The 26,598-nt window shown below is 54.1% G+C and overlaps 1 protein-coding gene across 1 annotated transcript in view; it reads right to left on the bottom strand.

Annotated features, from left to right (window-relative positions):
- GTF2IRD1 (GTF2I repeat domain containing 1) overlaps positions 1-16,765 on the bottom strand; it is a gene marked incomplete at its 5' end in the record, with an annotated part of 45,209 nt that extends 28,444 nt beyond the window's left edge. Inside the window, 9 exons of the mRNA XM_082008514.1 lie at positions 2,144-2,169; positions 3,438-3,621; positions 4,603-4,686; positions 5,620-5,709; positions 6,154-6,464; positions 7,532-7,715; positions 11,464-11,610; positions 14,538-14,679; positions 16,643-16,765. Coding sequence (XP_081864640.1) covers positions 2,144-2,169; positions 3,438-3,621; positions 4,603-4,686; positions 5,620-5,709; positions 6,154-6,464; positions 7,532-7,715; positions 11,464-11,610; positions 14,538-14,679; positions 16,643-16,765 — 1,291 coding nt within the window. The remainder of the gene's footprint in view (positions 1-2,143; positions 2,170-3,437; positions 3,622-4,602; positions 4,687-5,619; positions 5,710-6,153; positions 6,465-7,531; positions 7,716-11,463; positions 11,611-14,537; positions 14,680-16,642) is intronic.
- Positions 16,766-26,598: the final 9,833 nt, after the last annotated feature.

The following is a 26,598-nucleotide window of genomic DNA, read 5'->3' as shown; positions in this document are numbered from 1 at the left end:
GGAAACCCAGGCAGGGCCAGGGCCATGGACCAGTGCTGCAGGAGCAAGCCCCAAAGTGGGGAGAGCCCCATCCCAAGGGAGGGGATGTGCTGCGCTGGACAGGAGCTTGGCAAAGCCCAGAGCAGCGGTGACACTGGCAGCCCCGACCTGCAGCTCCAAGCCCCACATGCAGCAGGAGAAATCTCTGCTGCAGCAACACGGAGAGGGACAAAAGCATCCTGTCACTATGAAAAACCTCCTCTCTCCCTTCCCTGTTCCTCAGCAACCTGAAAGGAGCTGAAACGAAGCCTCAGCAATGACCTTGAAGATGAAAAGAGTGATCTGAAGGCAGGGTAGGAAATGAAAATCGGGCAGGGAAGGTGAGTGAACAGCCGAAGGAGGGAATGAAATTACACCACGAGGCTGCAGAAACCACAGAGGTGTCTCGTTAAATAGGTGCCAAAGGCACTGCGCTGGTCTCAAAGCACCATCGCGACATCCCCACCCTCCAAAACACATCCCATCCGTGGGAACATGAAGCCTTTTTCCTTTCGGCTCCGGCCTGCAGGGAAGGGCAGGGCACTGGCAATGGGACCAGCAGCAATATAGGGCCTTAAAGACACTATTTATCTGCCAACAGTCCAAAAGGCTCCTTTTGATTTGTGCTTTCTATGGACCAAATCTTGTTCTTGCAGCAGCAAAGCCTGCCTGAAGCTGCTACCCAGGGGAGTAGCAAAAATAGGTTTCCTAGCAGTGGTGGGTATTTTAATTAAAGGGTGAGCAAAACTGTACAGGGAAGCTTTGGGATATTTTGCAGTCGGCAATTTAAAATACAGCTCTGCTCAGAAAATAGTGTCTTAGCAAAAATGGCACCTCCTGACTCAGCAGATGCTTTTTTTTTTGCACAGTCAGATGTGCTGACATGAATCACAAAAAGCCAGGTTTAATGTGTTTTGCTTCTGGTAGGCCTGGAGGGACCAGGCAGGGGAGGGGGAACTGCCATGCGCTCCAGTCCTGCTGGGTTTGCTTCCTCATCTCCTAATTTCCACTTGTACCTCCCTGCCGTGTAACCCCTGAGCTCGTAGCACGGTGCTTTCCAGCAGCAGCTCTTGAGCTGACGTGCAGATATATGCGATGCCTCCCCCCAGATACCACACAACCGTGATGGATTTTGCATCCCAGGACATAGATCAGTGCTCCATCCCTTGGGGTGGATTAGAGCTTTAAAAACCCTTTTCTTGAGAAAAAAAGTCATTTATAGGGCTGGAGACAAAGGAACCCGCCCCCCTCCCGCATTGAGGTGGGACCCCCTCTGGGCTCTGCTGGAGGTCCCCTTTGGGTGTCTTTGTCCCCAGGGAGCACCCTTGGGGCCGGGGCTGTCACGGGGTCACAGGTGTTAATTTGGCCGGTGGAGATGTCGCAGGAGGTGTCTGGAAAACTGCCAGCATGTGGCGTTGGCAGCTTGGGGAAAAAAAAAAAACAACAGGTCTTTACTTGTGAGCCAAGCCCAGGCGATCCGGGAGCAGGGCTGGGTGGTGATAAATTGGGGTGCAGTGCCATAGTTTGGGCGGTGGGATGGGGCAGGTGCTGGAGTGAGGGTTGGGTCAGGCCGCCCCAATACCTATCTCCTTTTGTTTGCCAAAAAGCATTTAGCCTGGCTTCTCCAGCTCAAACAAAAAGGAGTAAAAACATGAGGCAAAGAAAGCCAAAGAAAGCCCCTCTCAGGGTTTTGTCACTGAAAAAATGCATTTTTGTTGTTTTACTTTTTAAAACAGTCAGCAGCTGGATGATGCTAGCACTTCCCAGCCAAGAAAAGAATAATTTACCACTGAGGAACCCAGCAGTGATTTTTCTTCCTCCTGAAAGCACAGAAACATGTCGTGTGCTGCCTGTAGCTGCAGCTCAGCCCAGCACAGGGAGCCAGACCAGCCTCACGCACCGGGGATTTGTTGCTTAAACCTTCAAAACACTATTTAAGGGGCACACAGTGCTTGCACCGATCCCAGGCAAAGGCAATCTCAGCACAGACAAGGCTGCTCCTCACTAAGCATAATTGCACGTGTTCGGCACTTTTGCTGCTTACAAGTGACATTATTTCAATTTTGCTTCTCTGAATAATCTTTCAGTTTTGTGGGTAATAGGTCAAAAGACGTGGAGAACGTACCTGTAAAAATTCTCTCATCAAACATCCTAGGAGGAAAGGAAAGGAAAAAAGGGATTAGAAATAGGTGCTTCTAATGACTGAGTTTTAGGTTTTATTAATGAAGAGCTTTAAACCAAGTCAAAATAGTAATTTTATTCATTCCCTAAAAAAAGGGAATGAATTTTTCATCTAAAAAAAAAAAGCCTTTTAGCCTGTTGTGCAACCAAGCAATCTTACAGCATATGCTTTTTAACTAAAGCACCTTTAAATCTGCTTATAAGTCATTCTCTTCATTTAATTAACTTATTAAATGAGGCTGCTACAGGCTGGCTTTACCAAAAGGGATGATGGGACTGAAGTAACTGTTGCTGGATCTTCACTTCACAGTGTTGACCATCGACCAGATGTCACCTGCCTCCTGAATATCATCTTTTGGTGCCACCCACAGCTTTGCTCATGGGAGCAAAGTGTGTGCAGGGGCATGGCCTGGGGCCTGATCCAGCCCGGCGCAGCCCAAGCAATGCAGGACAAAGCAGCTCCTCCACTGGTTGACATCTGGAAAGCTAACTCCTTTTAGGATGCCTGAGTCCTGTTGATGTCAGTGATTTTAGCCCCCTTGGGACCCTTAGCTGGGGTTTTTCTGCGCCGTAGTTTCACACCTTTAGCAGGGGAACAACACAAGTGCTGCACAGGCAGGGACTGAATAAATAAATACATCATAAAGGAGATTTTCCTGACAGAGAAGCAAAGAGGGGTTGCACAGCGCAGAGATAACCGGGAAAGCATCCACTCCTCCTACTCCACTGTAAACGCAGACACCAAGGCACAACGCCCTGCCCATAGGCAATGCGTCCTCATCATCGTATATATAGGATGTCCATAAGTGATCACCGAAAAACAAGGTGGAGGGGAATCCCCACGTGGCATGAATATGGATGTTCCTCCTCCCACCCAGAGGCACCGCTTGCATCTGCCAAATGCCATTGGAGAGAGTCGTGCTGCAATCGATCAAAGGGTCCCACTACCGCCCAAAATGCTTAAGGTGGTACTGGCCATGCCCGCACGGACGTACAACAGGGTGACGGGGCTCGGGGGTGACCGTGGTATGGCCAGCCCTGCCACATCCTCGCAAAAAGGGAGTGATGGAAAACAGAGGTTTTTGGGGAAAAAAAGAGCTGTTTAGCCCTTTTCCATAAAAAAGGGCAAAATGACTTTTGTGTGTCAAAATAAACCCCGTGAGCACGGAGGGAACACAGCCTATAATCCCGAGCCCCATCGAGTCCATGCACTCTCCCTTGCCTTCCTCACCACCCACCTTTTGATGACAAAATGGATGTTGTGCCTCTCCTCCAGTATCCGCTTGAGTTTGGGGACGCCATAGGTGCAAGGTCTTTTGAAGGGTATTTTGTCTGGAATGCCGATGATTTCCACCGCCTCGGGGTCACAGGCAATCTTCCGGTACGGGACGGGGACCATGTGGTCTAACCCCAAGGCTTCGGCTGAAAGGTGAATGCATGGTTTCCATTTAAACACACGCTTTTCCATTTGCAGATGATAAAATGAAGGTGTAAAGGCTTGAACTCAAGCAGAGCCAGTGCCTCCTGCCCTCTTCTCCTTTGCTTGTCCCAGAAGGTGAGCCCCGGGAGCAGCTTGCCCATGGGAGATGGGACAACGGGGAGACAATGCAGCAGCAAACACAGCTAACAGTGTCCTCCAAAACCCTCAAACGCACCCGGTGTTCTCAAACCAGGCTCAAACGGGCCCATGTGCCGTCCCCAACCTCCCCGAGACCGCAGCAGGTTGCTGAGCTATATAACTCACGAGTTGCATAGCACATATACAGTTTATAAGTTAGAGAGCTCATCTATAGCCCATATATAACTCACGCTTTATATAGCACATATTTCTAGCCCATCTATAACTCATGAATTACACAGCCTGATGAGGATGGTACAGGCGACAATCTCCAGCCCATCAGCCCATTCCCGAGTAAATTCCTGAGCTTACAGCTGCCCAAACAGCCAGGAACTAACCCAAAAGCACTGCCCATGGCAAGGGAAGCGCCAACGACGCCCACAAGCTGTGCAGGTGGAAAAAAGCAGCTGCAATAAGGACAAACTTCTTTTTTCCCCCTGCCCCATTAATTTAAAACGGCCACACGTCATAGCTCCCCCTCTCCCGCAAGCGCCGGTGGTGCCCAGGCCCTCTGACCCAGCGTGCCACGCTTCAAACCGGGGACGTTTTACAGCCCCGTTCTAAATTCCTCGACGGTGACGGGGGGGACTCCAAATGGAAATATTGACATAACCTTCAGCAGACACCCAGAGTCTGGGAGCTGCTGGGCTAAATGTGTTAGGAAGAGAAAGGAGCTCTAGCATATGGCTTCTGCTGCTGTGTTAGGGAACAAAAATGATTGCTATATAATGATATGCAAACCACAAGCGCTGCAGATGCATAATGGGATATTAACTCCTACTCACCATATCTGCTGTTAAACAGAATTTGCACGCACTCCCTAAGGGTGTTGATATCTTCAGTTTCTTTTATAAAACTGTCCCACTTATCTATCAAAACAAAATATAAGAAATAAGGAACTTCCATATGGTTCATACACAGCAGATGCACTTTTCTCGTGCAAAGCGCTGGGAAGCAGGAACAAGATTTTGCTTCTTTAAAAATAATGATTTCCCTCTTCCTGAGCAGATTCTGCCATGCTGGCAGATAAGGTCTGGGCTTCCCCAGCCCCAGCCCCAGCCCCAAGCAACCTCCTCTGCAGCCGTGCATGTGCAAAGCAGATTCCTAAGAAATGACCCCATAAAACTTCTCAACCCTGAAATGAAAGGCCCTCCGGGACAGAGCAAACTCAACCTGAAACGAACCTTTGAAAGGCACAGCCATTTCACAGAGGAGCCTTTTCATTTCCTTCTCTTTTCTAACTTTCCCACCCATGTTTTTATCCTTTTTTTTAACGCACACAGGCGAGGGTTTTGATGTAAACACATCAGCATTTTTAGGCTGCGTTTCCCTTGGGTGGAGGTGGGGAAATGGCAAAGTCTCCTCCCCATTGCTGATCCCCCCGGGCACTGCTGCAGAATCACGCCGGGGTTAGTGGGTTTCAGTTAGTCTGAAACAACGCCAAGCTTTCGGCAGGTATTTGCTGTTTGCAGCTCGGGCAAACAGCCTCACCCAAAGCCGTGCCTTGGTTCCCTGGGCACGGAGCGGGGATGGGATTTCCCAGCTGGCCGGCAGCACCTGAGGACCAAGCACCGTGGAGATGGCAGGGACAGACCCAGGTGGGGATGAAGGTCTTGGCTGTGATGCTGAGACGTTCCAGCAAGTAAAAGGAAAAAATCCCCCACTGCAGCATCTCCAGCGCTGCTGGGTCCCTGCGGAGCATGGAGATGGCTGGGAGAGCACCGAGGAGAGACGGGGCTAGCGGAAACCTTTCCCTAAGAGGTGGCTGCCGGTCGCCTCCGATGGCAGAGTGGGACACGGACCTGTCTTGTCATGGACAATGGAGAAGAGGATGCGCTTGGATGAGTGCACATTCTGGATGAGGGGACCTCCGGAGACCGACGATTTCTGTCCTGGACAAGAGGGGAGACAAGGAGAAAGGGCTGATGAGAGCCTGACCGATGCTCCGGGCACCTGAACAGGCCCCCGGGTGCTGTCCCGCGCCGGTGACGCTGACCCGACCCCACCGGCTCTCCTCCGTGCACCCCGGCCTGTGACAACCCAGCGGGGTCCTGGCCAGACCGAGGCCCCGCGGCTGCCCCTCCAGCCTCACGGCACAGCACCCGGCGTTTCAGGGCAAAAATGGAGGTGCGCCCTGTCGGCACCTTGGAGACACCCAGGGAAGGGCCGGGGCGACGCAACATGGCGGGGGGTGGTCCGCTCATCTCTGTAGAGGCCACGCTTTGCACCGATTTTCATCCAAGGACCACCAAAACACCCGGGCCTGTCCCCTGTCAGCGCCGGGGGGGTGGGCTTCGCACCAGGCCCTCGTCTGAGAGCAAACTCCAGGCTATTACCACAGCAGTCGCTGTACTCCTGTGAGGAAGGCACCTTCAGCTCTCCCGCGGGCCTGGGCAGCAGCGCCTCGCCGGCCGCGTTCGGCCCGGGCAGGCCGGAGGACACCTCTTGCTTTAGGTCAACGGTGATCTGGGTCGGCAGCGAGACGCCGTACAAGAAGTTGGTGACGGCGACGGCGGAGGCGGCGTCCTGGCCGGCGGGTTTGGCCATGGGGCCGTTGGCACCAGAGTCTCGGCCACCCTTGGAGGCGAGGGAGGTACAAGTCAACTCGACACTGGGGTTTGGCTCTCGGCTGGGCTCATCCGCCGGCCTGAGGGGAAGGAAGGGAGAAGAGGAGGAAAAACCAGGTTCCTTTGGGTCTGTGGCACTGCTGAGCCGGGGCAAGCAAGGATGTGGAGAGGGAAGGAGAGTGATGCCCAGGAGGGTGGGACACGCTGCACGGCCGGCTGCCGGGCTCTTCCTCTCAGAAAGTTTACAGCCACCACCCAACCTCTTCCAGCTTCTTCAGGCACTTGGACCATTTTTGTCTTCTTTAAGTGGAGCAGGTTGCTCTCATGGTAGTTCACAGAGTTTATATTAGCTAGGGCAAAGCCACTCAGCTCCGTGGCCCAGCATGTTTAAGGAGTAAAACAACTTGTGTGTCTGGACGCCACTGCCTGTCCCAGCCCGCAGGACCCGTGTCACATTCATCGGGGACCTCAGTCAGCCCAACGATGGGCTTCAGACTGAGGAAGCCCCCGTGCTTCACATGAGACAGACGGTCGTGAGCTCACAGACAGCTCAAATTCTGCTTGCCCTACTTTTAGCTATCTCAGCCTGATTTTCCAGAAGTGCCGAGCCTTCACAGGAGGTATTTGGTAGCGTTCAGCATTTCTCTGAATGGATCCAAGGTGCTGCCAGCCAGGCACACACAGAAGAAATGCACCCAAAACCGCTAAGCCCCTTGTGAAAACATGGCCAAAATGGGGAGTTTGCCCCGCTACAGTCCCCCGCCTCTCTCCTCGTCTGGCATTAAAAAACCTCAAGCTTGTGGCATTTACACTGGAAATCCCTCTGGAGACAGAAAAGCACTTAGCTAACTGCAGCGGAAATTTTGGCAGAGACATGTAAAGCGATGCAGTTAATGTGCACGTTTACACGCACTTATTACAGGAACGAGTCTGAAACAGTCTCAAGCCTCCCCATACAGATGAACCTCCAGGCAAGGCTGGGTTTGGCATGGCTGGACCCAGGTTTCTGGGTCTGGGGGAGAAGCTGGGACACGGGAGGGACCCCCCTGCCTGCTCTGTGCAAAATCTCCGTCATCCACCGGCATTACAGGAGCCACCATCCTGAGGGCTGACTGCCCTCCCATCCCTTCAGGATCCCCCAGATTACCTTTTTAGCCTGAAGCGGATGCTGTGGCTGTGCTCTAAGATGGCCATCAGGGACTTCACGTCATACTCCATGGGTTTCTTAAAGCTGATCCCCTCAGGCAAGCCGGCCACCGCCAGCGAGCCTGGCTCTTTCAGGAACCTCTCGTACGGCAAAGGGACCACGCTGCTCTTCCCCACGGCTTCACCTGGGGAGGGGGCAGAGTTACACACCGACGGCCACCCCATGCCCCTGCCCGCAGCCGAGCCAGGCTGGAGGAGCAGATGCAAGAGCAAGACATCCCGATGGAAACGTTATGAGAAGAAAACCGCTTCCTACCTGCACACTTAGCACACAAGGACCTGCAAGCTTTTTCTAAGTGCTAATTAATAAAAAGCTCACAAAAGCCAATAAGCAGATGTCTCATCTTTCGGTTTGCACAGTAAAATCCTCGGTTGGGGTCACTTGGCACAAGCCCACCCCCAAGGAGTGCCTGGACGCATGCCATCAAGGGATGAGGCCACCGGCAAGCCGGGAGGGAGCCAAGAGCTGACAAAGGAGGCTGAAGGGCTCACGTTGATTTTTATCTCATGTTTACTGAGATATTCTGGGAACCTTATTTTCAGTCAGTTTTCTTATTTTACCTCCTGGAAGAATGGAAAGTACTTTGATTGCTGGTGCTGTCAGGCAGCCTCGATGTACTTTGAAAGACAAGAAAAAAAAACAACCCCAACAGTCTCCCCCCATCCCACCATTCGCAGGCAGCACGGACATCGATACATTTGACTGCACCATTGCCTCCAGCGACCCAGAAATCTCACCCGCTCCCCCTGAGGATGGGCACAGAGTCCCCCCATGCCCTCACCACACAGGGCTGGCTCCACTGTACCTCTGAAACCAAAATCTCCCTGAGGACTTGGGAGCAAACTGCTTTCCCTTCCCCAGCGGAACAAGATGACCAGCGGAGCAACGCAGCTATACAGACATTTTCTAAACCACCTAAAGAGCCCACATGCCCAAACCGTGGATGCTGACAGTGCTCTCCAGGCAAGATACCATTGGAAAATGCTCCTTCTGAAGGGTTTCGAGGAATGACCAAACCCTTGAGCCGCTCTCTGTGGAAAAATTATTTTGGAAACCAATGCAAGTCACTACGACCAATAAACCTGGCGCTGAAAGCACGAACCAGAAGAAACAGCCGTGCAGGAATGCGACCTGTCTGGCAAAGCAGTGTCCAGATGCAGAACATCTGGCTGCATGGCAAGGTGTCTGCACCTTCATCTCCAGGCTGAGAGGCAGGCAGAGGAGATTATGGGACCTTTAAATAGTTGTGGTGGAATTTTATATTGTTGATTTTCTTTAAAAACTTTTCTTTTTTTCTCTTCCTTGAAAAAAACACACCAAAAGATCTTACAGAAACCCTGGAAATCTTGTGGGGCTGTCAGCAAGTCCTTATTAAAAGTGATTTCTTCAACATGTTCTTTGAAGCAATGCGTAATAACTAACGATGCGCAACTTGCATGAGCCATCAAGGTTCCTTATAGTCTGGATGGATAATGTTTTCATTAAGCCAATAACAGAAGTTTTTAAACCAAACCTCTGCACCACAACACCATGAGTACACTTTCTGCAAGCCCAGAGGGTACTGATGGCTTCCCTGCCCTGATGCACCAGCTCTAGCAGCTTTCCACCTCCCTCCATCATCTCTCTTTGTGATGGGGAGAAGCTCCCGATGCCCATGGTGGCTCCTTATCAACCCGACACTCAACAACTCCCCGAACATATTTTTATGGGGAACGCGTTACTGTCAAAGTGACCTTCACCAAGCCTTGCGCTGCCGTGCAGAGGTTCACTGTTTAGTTAAAGAGAGACAATAATCATCATTAATGCCTATTTAATAGAAGCTGGCAGTAATCAGTCATCCTGTTGGTGTGGAGATTACCCAGCTCTGGAGGGAATACGCGATCTTTTTTGACTGAACATTTTCTAAGATTTTTTTGTTTCCAATCCCTGTTGATAGGAGGCAACTGAAAGGATTAAAAAAAAAATACCTATAAGAAAGATAACTGTTAATTTCTGACAGGTGTTGGAAACAGAATCACCCTGGGGCACCTACTATCTCCTGCGGTACTTCTCCCCACTCAACCAGGAGAGGCTCTTCCAGTGGGCATGCCGGGAGGGGAGCGTCCAGCCGGCGGGTTTTGCCACAGAGCGGCTCAAGGATGGAAACAGCTGATCCTACTGAATCAGCAGCAAGGCAGAATTACACCCACTGCCAGAACTACACCCAAAGCCAGGGCCAAAACCACCGGCCCAGGGATGCCCAACCACCTCCTGCCACGACAATGCTGACCACCCCGGGCTGGGGTCCTGGCCAGCCTGTCCCCGCGCACGTCCACGCACCTTGACAAGGCAAAGAGCATCACAAACTCATCCCGACGGTTGGGCCACCTGGTCCGTACACCCTATGCAAACGCACGCTGGTCATGCTTTTTTATGCAATTATGTATATATGGTATGTCATATATGAATAATTCCCATATTCCCAACAGGTCTGTAAAGCCTGGCACACTCCCAGAAGCAGAGCAACAAGCCCTGCAGCTCAGAGCAGGAACCCAACAAGCACCGAAACGCCCTCCCCACCCGGCTCCCTCACCTCTTCTGCATTGCCCCTTCCTTCCTGCTTGGGCTGAGCCTTCTGGAGGCAGCAAGAGGATTTGATTACCCCCGTTAATGGGAATATTGCCTCCAAGTCCTTTAAGTGGTTTCAGAAAACCTCAGCAACTCTCCATCCCCAGGGGAAGGGCTGCCATCTCCCCTTTCTGCCTGTGAAGCCTGCGGCAGGCGCTGGCGAGGCAAGCACCGCATGACAGCTGGCAGTAGTAAATCCTGCGCATGAGCCCAGGGCAGTAGGTGGGAGCACCCGTTATCCCCCTCCCGCTGTCGTGGGAGAGCCTGTTCCCAAACCCAGCACATGAACAGGGACAATGCCTGTGCTCCAGGCTCAGGGAGACCCGCACGGCCCTGGCAGGGCTCGGTAGCACACCGCAAATCCCAAATGGCGACCAGGAGCTGCACCCAGGAAAGCAAAACCACCCGGTTCTGCAGCTGGTCCAGCCACACGGCCTGAACTCCTCCAAAGCATCAGGTTGGGCTAATGCAACCCGCTGAGCAGCACAGGGGAATACTGGGGCTCACCACCCTGTTTTCCCAGCCCAACCTCGATTTTCCTACCCAGGCAAGCATGGCCCCGGAGGTGCTGCCGGAGGACGAGCCGGGAGCACGGCTGCCACCTCCAGCTGCTGCGTGGGGGCTCCCGAGCGAGAAGCAGGCGCTGCCACCGCTCGAGCCTCTGCAGATTGGGCCCAGAGGGAGCTCTGCACCCCACTGGGTTACGTATCAACAGCCATATGGTCATCTACATTTTAATTGCAGAAGCTTTATTGCCGGGGATGATGCATGTGCTGGAACGGCACCAGCTCGTCTCTCGGAGCCGGAGCTGCAGGGCCGCCTGCTAGAAAAATCATCTTTTTTCCTTTTAAATAGACTTGCTAGGGAAAGGAGTGAGGGAGTCGCTGCAGAGCCCCGACAGAGAGCTTGCAATAGAGGTGGTGGAGACACGGCACCAGGGAGAAAGGTGCACTTGAAAAATCATACTCAGGACAAGGCAAAGGCTTCCCCTGGCTGGGGGGGCAGAAGATGCTCCCTCCAGCATGGGGGGTTTTTTGCCCAGTCTGGGGCACTGGACAGTGAAGAAGCAGCAGAAGAAGACCCCATCTCAATGCAACACTAACGCTACGCAGGAGCACGTCTCGCCACACCGCCCCTGCCAGGCCTCTGCTCCTTTGCCGGAGGGGCAGGTTGGGGCTGAAAGCTGCACCTGGCAGTGGCGCCGGGCAGCTCAGCGAGCCCCGGGGGCAATCCAAATCCCCAAATGGAAGCGTGAAGGTTCTTACTATAAAGCACATCAAACACTTCCTCTACCATCTTCCTGAGGAGGTACACGTCTGATCCCTGGTCCGGGGAGACCCTGAGCACGCTTCGCCCGCACTCCTTTGTCTTCTTCTGCACCTCTGCGTCCTGCTCCTTCCTCTGCTGTACTCCTGGCGGGTGGAGAGGAGAAAACAGGAGACGCTGTGGTGAGAAGAGGGTTCACAGGCAATGCCACGTGCGCTTTTGAGTGGCTGCAACGCGATCGAACCCGCCAGCCAGGTTACACCAACTTCAGCCAGGGCTGAACGCATCCTGCCCACCAAACCCCATGCAAGATGGGGTCCTGTGGGCGCCAGGCTCCTCGCCACCCCCACGGCATCAGCAAGGTCCTCTAGTTGGGTGGGCGGGTGCCCCGCATCTCCGACCCACCCCAGACCCCGGCTCAGATGGGGCCACGGCGCCTAGCAGCCACCAGCGTGCAGGGGAAGGTGCCGGCACGGGCAGCGGTGCCAGCAGTGCTGCCGGGAGCAGGGTCGGTCCCCGCCAGCCAGGGACATGCTCATCCTGTGCGTGCCCCCCCCTTCCCTGGTTTTACCCACTCAGCTGCACTGAAACTGTTGTGATTAATTGGGCAGCGCATTTCTTTTCTCTGGTTTCAATCTGCTTAGCCTTCAATCTCACAGGAAAAGAAAATCCTCCTTTCTTGGAGGCTTTTTTACCCTTCAGCGTCACGTAGCTCAGTAATACCAGCTATTTCCTGCTAATTTCCCCATTAAACCTCAAATAAAGCATATCTTCGGCAACGACTTCCTCGCATCTCTAAATGCACAGAAAATTAAACACTACAAGTACATTATTGCTGCTCTACCCAAAGCCATTCGCAAGGGATTTTCGGTGGCAAAGGACTAATTCCTTCATCATCCTCGACAGGCTCCTGCTGGTGATCAGCCCTGGATGCTGCCTGGGCACTCAAGGAGGAGCTCATGGATCCCTCTCATGGAAACAGCCCGTGGCTGGGACACCATCGGGATGGGAGCAAGAGCCACCCGGGGTACCCACAGAATGAGACATAAGAAAGGGGACAGCCACCCAACACGGCGCAACCCCCGGCAAGCTCCGCATCCCTCCCACGGTGAGGGGAAACCGGCCCTGGAAAACTTTTTTGGGGTGTTTTACCAAGATGGCGAAATGCACCCACATCCACACCCTCCTATGACTGACTCTCCCGACCAGCCGGGCGCTAACTCTCCTCCGTTGACATCAATCCTGATCACTGTCAAGTCTCCCCATGCGCCAGGAAAGGCTGAGCCAGAGGTTCAGATAAAGGAAGGCCTCCAAGTGAGGTCTGCGCGCCCAGAGAGATAAGAGGCTTCTTACATCTCCCAGCGATGTCTGCTTTAGATTATTTCAGATCCTTTCTAAGGGAGCAGCTAGACCATAAATCAGAGGCACTTCCAGGGATGCTTTCTACTGTGTGCCACTTGTAAGAGCTTTATGGAGCAGAGTTGAGCCTGGGCCATTTATAATTCAAGATAGAGTTATCACGTTTCACCCTGTCTCCAGCATCAGCCGCTACACCCGAACCTCATCATCAAAATCTTGTGCTTTTCTACCAGACATGACCATTTCCTTTTCACAAAGGTGTAAGTGAAACCAAAGGAGAGGGGAATCAGGATCTCATGTCAGGCAACAGCAGCAGGTCACTGGCCAGGATATATGTAGATATATTTCTAAAAGTGGGATTTGCAGGTGCTCATCAATACTGTGAGCTCTAGAGGGACACAGCTGGCTTAATATATAACAGGGAGCTCCCTCCCGTTGGCCACCCCGCTGCCGTTCACCGCTCGGTGCCTCCCGGCCTCTCATGGGTGACGGGAAGGTAAGGCAGTCACCCGTGAACACACGAGACGTCCCCAAAATGCCTCCTGCAGAACGCAACGCGCCAAAGCGGAGGATAAGTAACGGCGGCTCTCCTGGGTGCGAGTGGCGTTGCGGAGGGCACAGGCAGCTGCCCACAGCAGGCAGGACGGAGGGGCAGAGCAGAGCCTTGGCAGGGAGCGGCTCCTGCAAAGCCGTGCCGGCTCACCCCGCACACGTGCAGCGAACAACCCGAGCAGACAGCGACCCTGGCAGCTTTACAGTGCCGATGTTTTCACTAGGGTGAACCCTTCCGGAGCAATCTCTCCAACGGATTAAGCACCAACATGGTTTCTGTCAGCACCGTGTGTGTGCACACACAGCCGGGTCATTTCCTCCACCGACACCCTGCCTTGCGCAGCGTGTGCGAGCAGATCTGGGTCTGGGGTCCCCCCACGTCTGAGGTCCCCAGTACCACCAAAGCCAGATCCTGTCCCAGCTCGAGCACAGAGTGGGGAAAGCAGCGGTTGGCGTGCCGGGGGTGAGGCCACCCAAGAAACACGGGTCCCCATTCACAGCACGGCTCCCGCCTTCTCCTCAGCTCCCAGGCTGTTTTTGGGGAGCTGGCAGGGGCACAGAGCTGGTGTGGAGGGCTGGGTGCTGGCCTCACTGCATGCAGGGCTGCCGCCGGTGACACACATCCCTGTGATACCTGGTAACTCTGATCTGAGACCGGAGGGACCACAGCTCCTGCTCAAGGCATCTTTTCACCACTGTTAACCCCGCAAAAAAATAAGCAACTCCACAACCAACACTGCAGCTCCCAAATCTACCCGTTTTTCCAAAATCAGGAAAAAAGCCTTGGCCCAGGAAATCCTCGCTGCCCCTGGGGGATCACAAGCACAAACTACTTCTGCTAAGTCCTCAAAAGCCAATCCAGCACACTGGCACTGTTGCCACAGGCTGACAGCGCCAGGGAGCAGAGCCCCACGCCACCCCAGGGATGCTTTCGGAGAGGAGAGCTGGGGTGCGCGGTGCCCTCCACGGGAAAGGAGAGGCTCTGGCTGCACCCAGCCACAGTTCCTACCGGCTTTCTCCATGGCTTTAAACACCGCTCAGTCCCACGGGCGGACCACACGGCAGTGCCCTCCAAATCACAGCCCCTCCGTGCGCAGTGAGGGTCCCAGCTGGCACAACCAAGCTCGGCGCAGGGGAAGACCGTGCCGGCAGGGATACTCACTGCAAAACTTCTGGAAGTCAGCTTGCAGCTCCTTGCGGGCGCTGAGGAAGACCCGTCCCTTCTCGGTGCCCACCACGAAGGCACTCTCCTCGTGGACGGCGATGCAGGCCACCTCCGCGTTCAGCTTGGAGAGCGCCGAGCACTGCGGGGAGGCACCGGGTCAGAGCGGCTGCAGGAGCATCCCCGCTCAGCACCTCCTGCCATTTTCCAGTGGGATTTTTTAGTTCCCATCAAAAGAGTCTCCCACCAAAAGCAATGTTCTGGTTTGGGTCAGAATTTCATGGGTTTAATGACATACCCTGAACACTTTGGTGACTTTACAGCTCCAGAAAGGTACCTGGCTGAGCTATGCTTTGCTGGAAAACAAGAACTATTTACCCATCATTTCATTTCACTTTTTCCTATCCTAAAAGTAAACATTTTACAGTATTTCTTTAAAAGAAAACATTCTTGTAAAAACAACCAAAACCACACCACCAACAATTTGTATTTTTCCACCAGCTCTAATGAAATAAGGAGCACGGGAATCTTATTTCAGCTGCAGAACACTAATATGGTCAAAGTCTGGATTAGTCGAACGATTCTTCTTGTACAGTTATGCAAAACATTAAAGAGATGGAAAAGACTTCCTCCATTAATCCATTTTATGTAACGTGCGCTTCCTGCTCTACATAATACATATGTATATGCGTTTTTATTATTATTTTTTATATTATAATAGTTGTGCCGGCAACCTGAGTCACATTCCCATAGCTACAGCACCGACGCTATGAAGACGTTATCCCCAGGTTACGGTTTAAATGGGTAAAACGGGGGATTTTCCCATCAGCTGCCCCGGTTAGACACGTCGCCTGTCCCCAGCACTGCAGAGGATGCTGGCAGCCAGGGAGGGAGCAGGACAGAAGCTGCCCGTGGACCAAACCCCCGGGAGCTACCTTCAGCTCCCTGCATGCATTTACAGCCAGCTTGATTTGTGTGGGCTTAAACCAGTCTCTGTATTGGGTCATTTTACCTCCTGCTCACCTTCTTCAGGAAAGAAGTATTGAATCACATCCCCCAAAATAGATATTTTTAAGAAACCTCCTTTCAAAAACCCAGTAGCAAATGGAAGTGAGATTTGGAGGCAGAGCAAATCCAAACCCGAAGCCCACTTGGCAACGTGCACGTGGCCCCGTGGTTTATTTGCAGGCAGCCAGGCTTCGGTGGGCGCAGAGCCTGGCACTGGTGAAGCGCTGGGATAAAGGCTGAATTTCAGGAGCAGCCTGGCCCCCTGGCCCTGGTGTAAGAGCCTAATGAGGATTGCAGAATAATGTATATTCATTAAGAAGCCAAACTGTGATAACGCTTTGCTGTACGGGATGGCACGTATATAAATCATCAAAGCTGCTTGGGGTGCGTCAGCTCTGGGGAACCTGCTCCTTAGTGGGGTGGTGATGGTCAAAGAGAAGGAAATTATTATTACTGAAAAAAAAAACCCTACCTGAGTAGGGAAGAAGACGCATCCAAGGTAAATACATTAAATACAACTTGGTTTTAAGAAGGGAGGGCTATTTAGCACGTCGCATTGCATTAGACATTTGTTACTACACACACCCGCTTTCCCTTCTTGATCACATTCACAGTTAAAAATAAGATTAGCTCTGGTCCACGAGACTTAATCCAGACAGTTATCTTGTTTATGTAAGCACGGATGACTTAGGCAAGGTTTCCACCAGGAATTCTACGTCAAAAGATATGAAAGTTATTTTCTTTGTTCTTGGAGATAAAAGCCATTGTTCTCCTGTTGTGTAAAAGCTCACGGTAACATTGGTAAAACATCAAGAAAAAAAAACCCCAACCACCCTACATTCAGTTGATACCAACATAAATATTAATGGGAAAACAACACACATCTGAGATTAACTTGGGCTGACTTTATGATCCTTACGGCTGTCAGGGCGGGAAAGGATTTTTATTTCCCAGCTCCCGCAGCTCCCTGGGCTTTCCGGCAGCGGAGAGGAGCGGGACGAGCTCGACAGCCCTCTTGCTTTAGCCCTGCTCCCCACCAGCCCCGTTAAAGGGAGGTGAAACGAGGGAAGGGGACGGGGACACCACCGGTCTCTTACCATGGAGTCTAAGGCAGACACTAAGCTGGTGATGATTTCATCTTTCTTGGGAAAAACCATATTCCACTGGTCAGCTCTGGAGGTGCTGAGTGTCACATCTAAAGGCTTCCCTGCCAGGGCCATATTCACCTGGAAACAGAAAAGAAAATGGTATATGCATTGCTGCTACTGACGGAGAGCCAGCGCTGGGCATCCCAGCACAGCCATGAGCATCCCACACACACCAGCGTGTGCCATGGGCTACGGCGCAACGCCGGCGTGGATACACAGGGCAAACCGAGGCACAGGGAGAGGCCAGGGACAGCCTGAGCCCCGTGTTCCCCATGTCTCCCCTGCTAAAAGCAGATAATTGCAGATGCTGCTGAGCCATAACCAAACCCCGGGGCCGATGCTGTGCGTCCCAACAGCAGCCAGGTAACCTCCGCCCTCGGGACTCCCCTGGGGGAGACGCCAGCACCGCACGGGGCACGCCGGGCTGACCGCGTGGTGGGACACCCCGGACGAGCAGGCTGCGGCCATGCCGAGCCAGAGGACGCGGCGCTGAAGCAGATGCGGAGCGGTTCTGTGCCCGAGGTCTGCGGGCAGCAGTGAGCAGGGGGTGACGCACGCGTCCCTGCCAGGACATCGTGCCAACTGTCCCCAGCCTCATTCCCTATACCCTGGGCAAGAGGAGGGCCTGGCACCCAAAGGTGTCCTCAAGACCAGCCAAAGCCATGGGGTGCTCTGCCTTCACCCTCAGGAAGGGAGGCAGCTCAGGGCGAGGGTCTCAGTCATCCAACCATCCCACCCTGCAGCGCCTGGGGGACCGTGCCGGCAGGAGCAGGACTGGGTGGCACGCTGGGACCCCACGGCCAAGAAGGGGCTCTGCCCCGGGAGCTCCAAAAGAGGGGAAGAGGGGTAAAAATGCTGGGGCCTGGCCCCACGTGCAGCAGCTGCGCCGGGTCTCTGCGCCCCAAGGCACCCGTCTCGCCATGACCCATGGCAATGCCGATGCTGCGGGGGGAACTGAGGCAGGGGCTGGCCCTCCATATGTCACCCCACTCCCACAGTGGGGCACCCACACCCAATACAGCATCACCCCTCCAGCACCCAGCACGGTCCCTCCCAACTATCGCCCCTCCATCCGCAGCGTCACATTGCCCAGCTTTAATCCTGTGAATAAAGGGTGGCAAATTAGCCGGCAATGCTTGGGAGCCACTCAAACCGGATCGTAAATCATGTGCTCGAAGCCGCAAGCGGATAAAAGAGGCCGGAGAATTTCTAACGAGGCAAGACGGGCAGGAGCCGGGGCATATGAATGAAGCTGCCTGCGCATAACTCGATTTGCGGCTCAGCTGATAACCGCCGCCGCTCGGCCCTGCTGAAAACACGGGTTAAAAGTCAACAGCAAACCCCCAAATTCACCTTCCTGCCCCGCTTCGCACCCGTGTCCAAGCAGAAGGAATTTGCTCACAGAGCGGGGCCGTGCTGCCCCATGCAATTGGGGAAATGGTGGATTTTGGCCTGAAATAACAAGTCACCCCCATGTGGGCATCACTGCAGGTACCCGAGCGCCCACAGGGCAACGGGCTGACAAACATGCCCTCAGTCTTGCAAAGCCTCGCTGTTATTTGGGCATGCGACAAGCTAGCGAGGGTGGCGACAACTCCGTTAAATCATGACTGAATTTCAGAAATCACACATTGGGACCCCCAGGCTGGCTCTTAGTGCTTCGTAACAGCACCAACTGCCTAAACGAAGCCGACGGCTGAGTCCCCCAGGATGATCTTGGGATAAAAATCCCCAAAACCACGTCAGCTTGGAAAACAAAGCAGGAAACCGAAATGCACAGTCCCACAGCCTGGGCGCGACCGCCCTCCGGCACGGCCCCCCGGATGTCCCCACGCTGGGGACAGGGCTCTGCCAGGCACCTCCAGCTTTTGCCCTCACGAGGGCTTGCAGCAACGCCGAAAAACTGTCCGTCTTGCTCCAGCCCTGCAGTTCGGGCATGGATGGATGGACGATGGACAGACAGACTGATGAGGGACCACTTCACGTGCGAGCTCCCGAGCAGGTCCGTGCACGGCCCCGCGGGTGCAGCGAACTCAAGATTTCTGGGTTTAATTGATGCTGCGTTGATAAGAGGTGCCTTGCTGCAGCTAGCAGGGAGCAGCGAGGCAACAGCCGCACCAATGCCGGTCCTGAGCCACTCTCCCGGCCTGCGGGACACCGGGCAGTCGCAACGCCGGGCTGGGGACCAGCCATCGCCTGGGGGCTCCCATCAGGAAAGGACTCGGTCCGGGAGAGCATCACTCCCTTCCTAACACCCCCCCACAAGCACTTGCTTGCAAAACAGCCTTATTTTGATGCCTGTATATATATCTGAGTGCCCTAATTGTTATTAAACATGACTGTTATGACATGGATGTTCTTAACGCCTTCCAGCAGCGTTCTGGGGAGCTGGTCCCTGCCTCGGTGGGACTGGTGGCAGCCCCTCGGAGAGCTCAAGCTGCACCAACCTGCTCAGCCACGGCCTCCCATGGGAAGCGGCACTTACGGAGAAGAGATGCTCCTCCCTCGGCTGCAAAAAGCAACGCTACGAGCTGGATCTTGCCCCAGAGGGAAAACTGAAGGGAAAGCCTAGCATAACATCAGTGGGAAGTGGGGCAGGGTCCCTGCACCCCCTCCCTACCTGCTCCTGCAGGAGATCAGGACAAAAATAATCCCTTTCACCTGGCTAATCGTTTAATAAGGAAAAGGGAGAATCACTCAACAAGAAAAAAAAAATCCTAATAAAAATATGACCCAAGTAATACAAGAGGACTCTAAGGGATGGGGGGACAATATTCCTGTAAAGCTTTTAATCATTCATGGTCACGAAGAGCAGTGACAGCAGATTTAGAACAGGGGGAATACAAGGGAAAGAAAAAAACTTCACGGCAAGTGCTAGGCTTATTCAAATCAAATTAAGACGTACGGCTTGAACTTGTTTGTCCAATCAAAGGGAAAGTAATCTTTAGGAAAACTGGGGTAAACCATTCTTATAGCAGTTAGGGCCGGTGGCAGGGAGCAAGGTGGGTAGGATGGGTGCAGAGCATCCCACCCCCCTTCCCGGGGCTCCATACACCCATCCTGCTGAAATCCCACCCCGGGCACCCACCAAGGGACTGACTTCCCCCTCCCAGCCCGCAGCCGGGGCTCAGCTCCAGCCCCAGCCCCATCCCACCTCTGCACGTTGAGCCCATCCCCAGGGGCGCAGGGTGACTCAAGGGCTGCAACACCGCTGTCATGGGGCCAAAGCAAACATTTGCAGATTGGTTTTAATTTTCTTAATAGTAAAAAAACACATTCTATTATTTAATTTTATTATTATTTAATTTCTCCCGCTCCCCAAATAAGTCCTGCGGGGACGGGACGAGCAGCGCGGGGACGTGGGTGACGTGCCGCAGCTGGCGCGGGACACGGGCAGGCAGCCCGCACGGGCCATCGCCTGCTCGGCTCTTACAACACCTCCTTCCTCGCCTCCCTTTATAATCCTGGGAAAGATTATAAATTTGGCCCTGGGGGAGTTTCACTCGTGAGTCACCTGGGCTGCAGCAAAGGAAACCCAGGCGCATGGGGAGGCTCCCAAAGCCCTGCAGAAACGGTGACGGTCCCCCCAACCCCGCGGCAGGAGCATCCCCCCTCCGTCCCCCCGACTGCTGTCGTGGGGCAGCATCTCTCCCCAAAATAAACATCCTCCAGTCTTGCGCGCTGCGTCACCATTTCCAAAGGGTTGGGAACAAACAAACCAGTTAAAAAAACAACAAAAAAAAAGCCAATGACAACCCCCCAAAGGAAATTTCCGAGCACAAAACTGTGTTGTTATATCCCTCAAATTATAAACAGGTTGGATTAGGAGAAACCGAAGGGAGTTTATGCGAGCCAGCAGCTCACGCTGCGCAGCACCGGCATCGCCTGCCGGCCCGGGGCTCGGTCCATGGCAAGGATGGGTGATGTACGCTCCTGGTGTTGGTTTAGGACAGGAGAGCTTTCATCCCCTTCTTGCTCATCTTTTCAAGTCATTTCCAGTCCTGCGCCACAACCAGAAGCAACAGTATCTTATTTATTAAGCCGAGATGGTGTTTCGACTCTGCTATGGTGGAGCTCAAAGAAGGAGCTCCACTGCCACCACGTCCTCTCCACCGCTTTCACCTTGCCATGTACGAAAGCCCTATTTAGTATAAACCCCAAAATCCAGTTTCCCAAAGTGAGCCAAACACGACTCACGACTCATGAAACACGGCTGAACTTGCTGCCAGCTCTTCCCAGGCCCAACTGCTCCTCCGGGCCACCCTTGCCATCAGGAAAAAAAGGCAATAAAGCCTTTTTTGGGAAGGCCAAACCCAGTGCAGAATGGGAGACTGTGAGATAGGAACAGCCAAACGCCCAGGAGGAACTGAGGACATCCTGCATCTGCTGCTTCTTACATTGCTTTCTGCCTATACTGGTTTTAAACTGAATTGAGTGACTTTTTTTTTTTTTCCCCCTGCAGCTCTACCGTATCTTAAAAATGTAACCCCGGCGATTTTCACCACATGAAGCATCTCCCGTAACACGGACGTCAGACCGCTCAAAACCACTGCAGGGCAAAGCATCCGGCAGCCGGTGCCCCGACCCAAAGCCGTGAGCGCAGCGTCTTCCAGCTCAGCCCTCAAACCACCAACTGCACCCAAGGGTGCCACGCCGGAGGACACCGGCTCAGACGCAGCACCAAGGAAACGCCGCCGGCACAGAGTGTGTCGGGGTCTGATGGCAGCACGGGAGAACTGAAAAGCAGGGGAACAGCACGGTGAACCCCTGACAGATGCTACCACTGCTGCCTTCTTGCCCTATAGATATCACAGCATCACCATGGAAATCCCCCCGTGCGCCCGCCCGGGATGTTTATAAAGCCTCCGACCGCGTGGGCTGGCTCCCGGTTCAGGGAGCCAAGCAGGAATTTAAATTAATGAGAGCTTTGACTGTTCAGCACATTGAGGGAGGGGAAAAAAAAAGAGAATGACCGTCGCGCTGGTCCTGCCTGCAGCTCCACACAAGAGTGGCTGGAAATTACCCGCTTATTCATTTTTCCAGGAAAATTCTGCCTGTTGTTTCAGCAGTGCTGGTGAGACCACAGGAAGCCCAAGTGAGCCAGCCCCAATTCCAGCAAAATATTAAAAAAAAATCAATAAATATTGAATATAGATATTCAAATATTCTATTTTCTATCTATCTATAAATTAGAGGTAGGTCTTGAGACGGACTTACAGGCCGTTTCCCGTCCCGGCGAGAGGAGGGGCAGCCTGGGGGTGCACTAGAGCAGGGGAAGGCACTGCTGCGTGGAGGGCAATTAGGCTACCAGGTACCAAAAGGACTTTTGAAAGTGGCATTTGGGCTTCTTGGCCACCCAAAATGTTCAATGAGCCAACGGGACATCAGGTGCCACGTTCAGATGCCTCCATCCTGCCCGGGACTGAGGGAGCAGGACCGGCACCCACAGCCCCTCCGGTGGGAGGGGGACGTGACACCACACCCAGCACATGGACGCAATGATGACCTGCACGAAACGCCGAGACGATAGTGATTATATTTGCAATTGCCTTTTACTCCAGGACAGCACATTAAAGGAGATTTTTAAAAATTACAGCAGCCCTGGAGGATATTTAAGCAATTAGTCCTGGCTATCATTAAACACGCTTTAAAATCCATCAGGAGTCATCCTGAGAGGAGCCAGAGGAACAAATAATGTCCTTTGCTAGTGCCGGGACAGGATCCTCCGCTCCATGCAAGGGGCCCGTCCCCCGTGTCCCTGCAGGGGACATCGCTTTGGGGCAGGACCCACGCTAAGGGTTATCTCATCGACTTGGAAGGTATTACTCTGCCCCGCCGCATCTCGAGGACTTTTGAGGTCCCTTTTTCGGCTGGTGGCTGTTAGCGGCAAGGTGCCTGGCGAGCTGGAGCCGCTTGAGCAAAAAGCCCTGGAAACCACATGAACCACAGCGGGGCGAAAGCCAGGGCTAGGGACCAGGCTTGAATTTCAACTTGCGTTTTTTTTCTAATCGCTTAAGCAAACACCGGTATCAGCAGAGCCGGCGGATGTGACCGAAGCCATCTCGGGTGCAGGAGCCCCGCAGCACAGCCCCACGCTCGCCGAATAACCAGCCCCGCGGTTTTTGCCGCAGCGGTGGAGATTTCTGCTCCACGCGGATGACTCGCTCATGGCACGATGGCTTTCACCCACCCGTGCCGCGCGGCTAAGTCCTAATCGCTTACCCCTAATTCAGTGCCAGGCTCCGGCCCCCGTGGCCGCAGTCGCTCCGTCCCAAGCTGATGCAGGGCGAAGCCATGCAACTCGTGCCACGGCGGTTCATTGCTGCACCGGCAATGCTTCGCTAGCGGGCGGTTGGTGAGTGGCACCGATGCCAGCGGTGCAGCAGATAACCGCGGTCTGCGGGACTCACAAAATGCCTAGAAATACCCTCAAAAGTCTAAACACCCCAAAAGCCCCCAGATTCCTAATCCCTGCCCCGTGCCACCGCGGGTGCCCCTGTGGCGCAGCCCTCCTGGGGCAGGTGGGCGGCTCTGGGTTTTGGGGTACCCCCGGTGCCGCCCTGCCGATGCACCTGCTGCGAAAAAGCACCCACCAAAGCCACATCAGCAACACCCCAAAGGCGGATGCCGCTGCACCCCCAGACCCACAACCTGGTCCGACTGCTGCCCCACAACCGCTGCCACATCTCTCCCACATCCACAAATTCACCTTTTTTTTTTTTTTTTGCTACTTTTCAAGCCGATACCTTTTTGCAAAAGTCTGAAAGCAGCAGAGCTGGAAGCAAACAGCCTCCAGCACGGCACAGCCTGGCATACCCAACCACTTGTGCCCACGTCCCCGCCGTGCTGGCAGCCCTCACCCTGCTGGGTCTGCCGGCTCCCCCAAACCCTGTATTTCCCCCCTCTTTCCAGCCAGGTAGTACCGGGCAGAACAAGCTCCCACCACCGGACACCTCCTCCCCTGTTTTATTCCACTGACAAAACCCAGGGCACCTGCTGGAAAAGCTCCTCACGTACGCTCCGGCACAATGACATCCACCAGCATCACCGACTCAGCTCCGCTTCCCCAGATAATCCGGCGCCTGCCGCGGTTTAGACCCGCTTATAAAAGAAGCAAAGAGCAAACCGGGGGCTCCTGCAGGGGCACGTATCCGCAGCAGGAATTTAGCTTTCCCCCCCCAACCAAGGCATTGCATGTTGCTGTCGCTTTGATTTTCTTAAGCCTGGCCTAGGTGCACACACAAATATAATATAGTAAAATTATAGTAGGCTTCTGTCTAGTGCAAAGAGAGACAGATCAGGATCAAGTGCCCTTCAGAAGCCGTCTCATCTCCCCCAGGATGAACACTTTCATGTCACGGCGGCTGCTGGGGGGGATCGCTCTGCCCGCGGAGCTCGAGCAGCGCAGCTTTCAGCTCTAGACAAGTTTCCACGCCGCAATCTCATGGCAGGCAGGCGCAGAAGCTCTCGCTTCAAGCAACTGCCTCTTCATTTATTAAAGAAAAGAGAAAAAAAAAAGGGGGGGGTGAAGTAAGTGTTAATCAGAGCATTCCCCCTGTTGCAGGGGAAGGATGCTGTGAGCATCGTGCAAGGAAAGCGGCCGCGGCTGAGCCGATTCCTGCCCCAGCGGCAAAGCTGGAGATGAGCTTTATGGTGCCTGATGGGTGAGCGAAGGGACCTGGGTGCTCGCATGGCTCCCAGGGCTGAGCCTCCCTCCCTGGGGGGACATCCAGCCCCAGAACCCATCCCACAGCACCGCGGCGGGGAGCTCAGCACCTTCCCGTGCCGGCAGCCCGGGCAAAACCGGGTGCTTTGCAGTTCCTAGAAGGAGAGGTGGGCAGCGAGGGCACGGACCCGGCATCCCACGTGCCAGGGCTCGGGTTGCACTTCCCAGAAGCGGGTGACCAGGGGAAGCCAAAATTAGCAGGCAACTAATTCTGCCCCTCGCTACATCCTCTGTCCCTGCACCGCAGTGACTGCTGGTTATCGCAAGAAGGTGCCGGCAATCCCTTGCGTAGAGAAAAAAACGAGATGAAACGAGCCCAAAAGCCACAGGATGACTTGCAAGGCAGGTCTTGGGGTTGCAGCAACCTCGGTCCCCAGCCCCGTACCCCCTCATACCCCCTCATACCCCTCGATCGCTACCTGGGTCCAACTCTGCACACCCGAAGGGGCGCTGGGGCGGGGGGATGGAAGGGAGATACAGTTTCCAGCCTCTCGTTTGGCGGCGCGTAAGCCAACGCTGGGGTTATTTAAAGCCCGAGTTTTAGCAGCGTTCAGCTACTGGTTGCGTGATCAGGATAAAAAATCGCAATCCTAATTCCTGGCCCCCCGGTGCCTATGGCAACTGGTATCCGTCTCCTTGGAAACTAATCTCGTGGTATTTGAACAATGTACCAAGGGCCTTTAATCTCCCAAACACTGTAAATCTTTATTCCAGCCTGCTCTCCTCCTACCCCAAGAGCCAACATAGAAAGCCTGTTGTTTTCCATGCAGTCACCAAGAGCCTAACTCGAATTTTATATTACACAGGCACATGCTTTTCTGCTCCCTCCCTCCCTTTTCTTTCCCCCTCTAAATTAAAGAAAAATCCCACGTGCACGGTGCCTGCAGGTGCTGCAGCACCGGCCCCACATCCCGGTACGAGGTTTGCTTTCTCCAGACGGCGCCCGATGCCCCATCCCAGCTGCCACCCCAGTTTGCCCGCTCACCTCCTGTCTAACTGGCTGCTGCTCCAGTTAATAATAATAATAATAACAATAATAATAATAACAACAACAATAACAACAATTCTGAATTATCTAGCAAAAAAATCCCCAAACTGCATATATACAAAGACACAGACCCCAGGCTGGGGGCAATGAGTTTGCAAGGGCTCAGCAGAGGATGGTCCACTCTGGTCCTCACTGCCGGAGCGATGTTGGCGGGCACCTTGTCTTGCTCCTCAACACTCGACCCCGAGGTTTTTTTCTTTTGCAAAGCTGCTGCTGATGGCACTGATCCCCCTGCTCCTGCCACGCCGACCCCAGCCCACGGCCACCATCGCTCATCACGCACCTTCTGCTCTGCCCAGGTAATTACCTCTGCGTAAGGAGGGCCCTGATAGAAAGCCGCTGCCTAATCTCATTATGTTTTAATTTTATCTCTAATATTTCTCTCTGGTTGCTGGTGTCTCAGTATTGAGTATTCCCCGTGTTACGAGATGGGCTATTTGTTAATCCCAGGCCCGACTCTACGCCACATAAATAAACTCTATAAAAAAAAAAAAAAGCTTTCTAAGGGGATGAAAGGAGTCTGGGAGATGGGAGCGTCCCGTGCACCGAGCTCCCCCCTCCTGCCCACTCCCTTCTCCCTCGTTTTATTTTACGGGATGGGTTGGAAAGGCGACAGCAGGTCCCGGGTTGCCCTGGTGCTTGCCCTCTTGCTCCAGCCCCTCGGCGGAGAGCGCGCGTGCCGAGACCTGGCACCGGCTGCACCTCGACACCCGCGGCCTCAACGTCTGCCCAGAACCGGGCGTCCCGCGGCGACAGTGGGACGCGGTGCTGCCCGGGACTTGCCGCTGCCCCCAACAGAGGAATCTTGGTGAAGCTGAGCGTGCACCTACCCCGGTGGGACCCTTCAAGGGAGCCGGGTAGCACGGCAGTGCCGCCGGGGAGGGGGGATGCTGTCGGCAGACACCCGCCCTGGCCGGCCGGGATCCCCATTTCCTTCCCGGGCAGCCTCTGGCCACGGCACCAGCCCCGAAACCTGCTGTTTCTCATGCGAACCCCGCCATTACCGCGGCGCTATCAGGGCTTGGCATCACCACCGGCTGCCAGACACAAACAGCCGCGGGTGCCGCACAGCCCCCACCCACCCCAGGCAGACATCACCCTCTGCGGTGAGCCGACGCGCCAGGAGCCACC

The sequence above is a fragment of the Phaethon aethereus genome (genome assembly GCF_964289735.1).
Source record: "Phaethon aethereus genome assembly, chromosome: 19".
Classification (NCBI taxonomy): Eukaryota; Metazoa; Chordata; class Aves; order Phaethontiformes; family Phaethontidae; genus Phaethon; species Phaethon aethereus.
The sequence above is the reverse complement of the archived record's forward strand: the minus strand, read 5'-3'. Positions and strand labels throughout refer to the sequence as shown.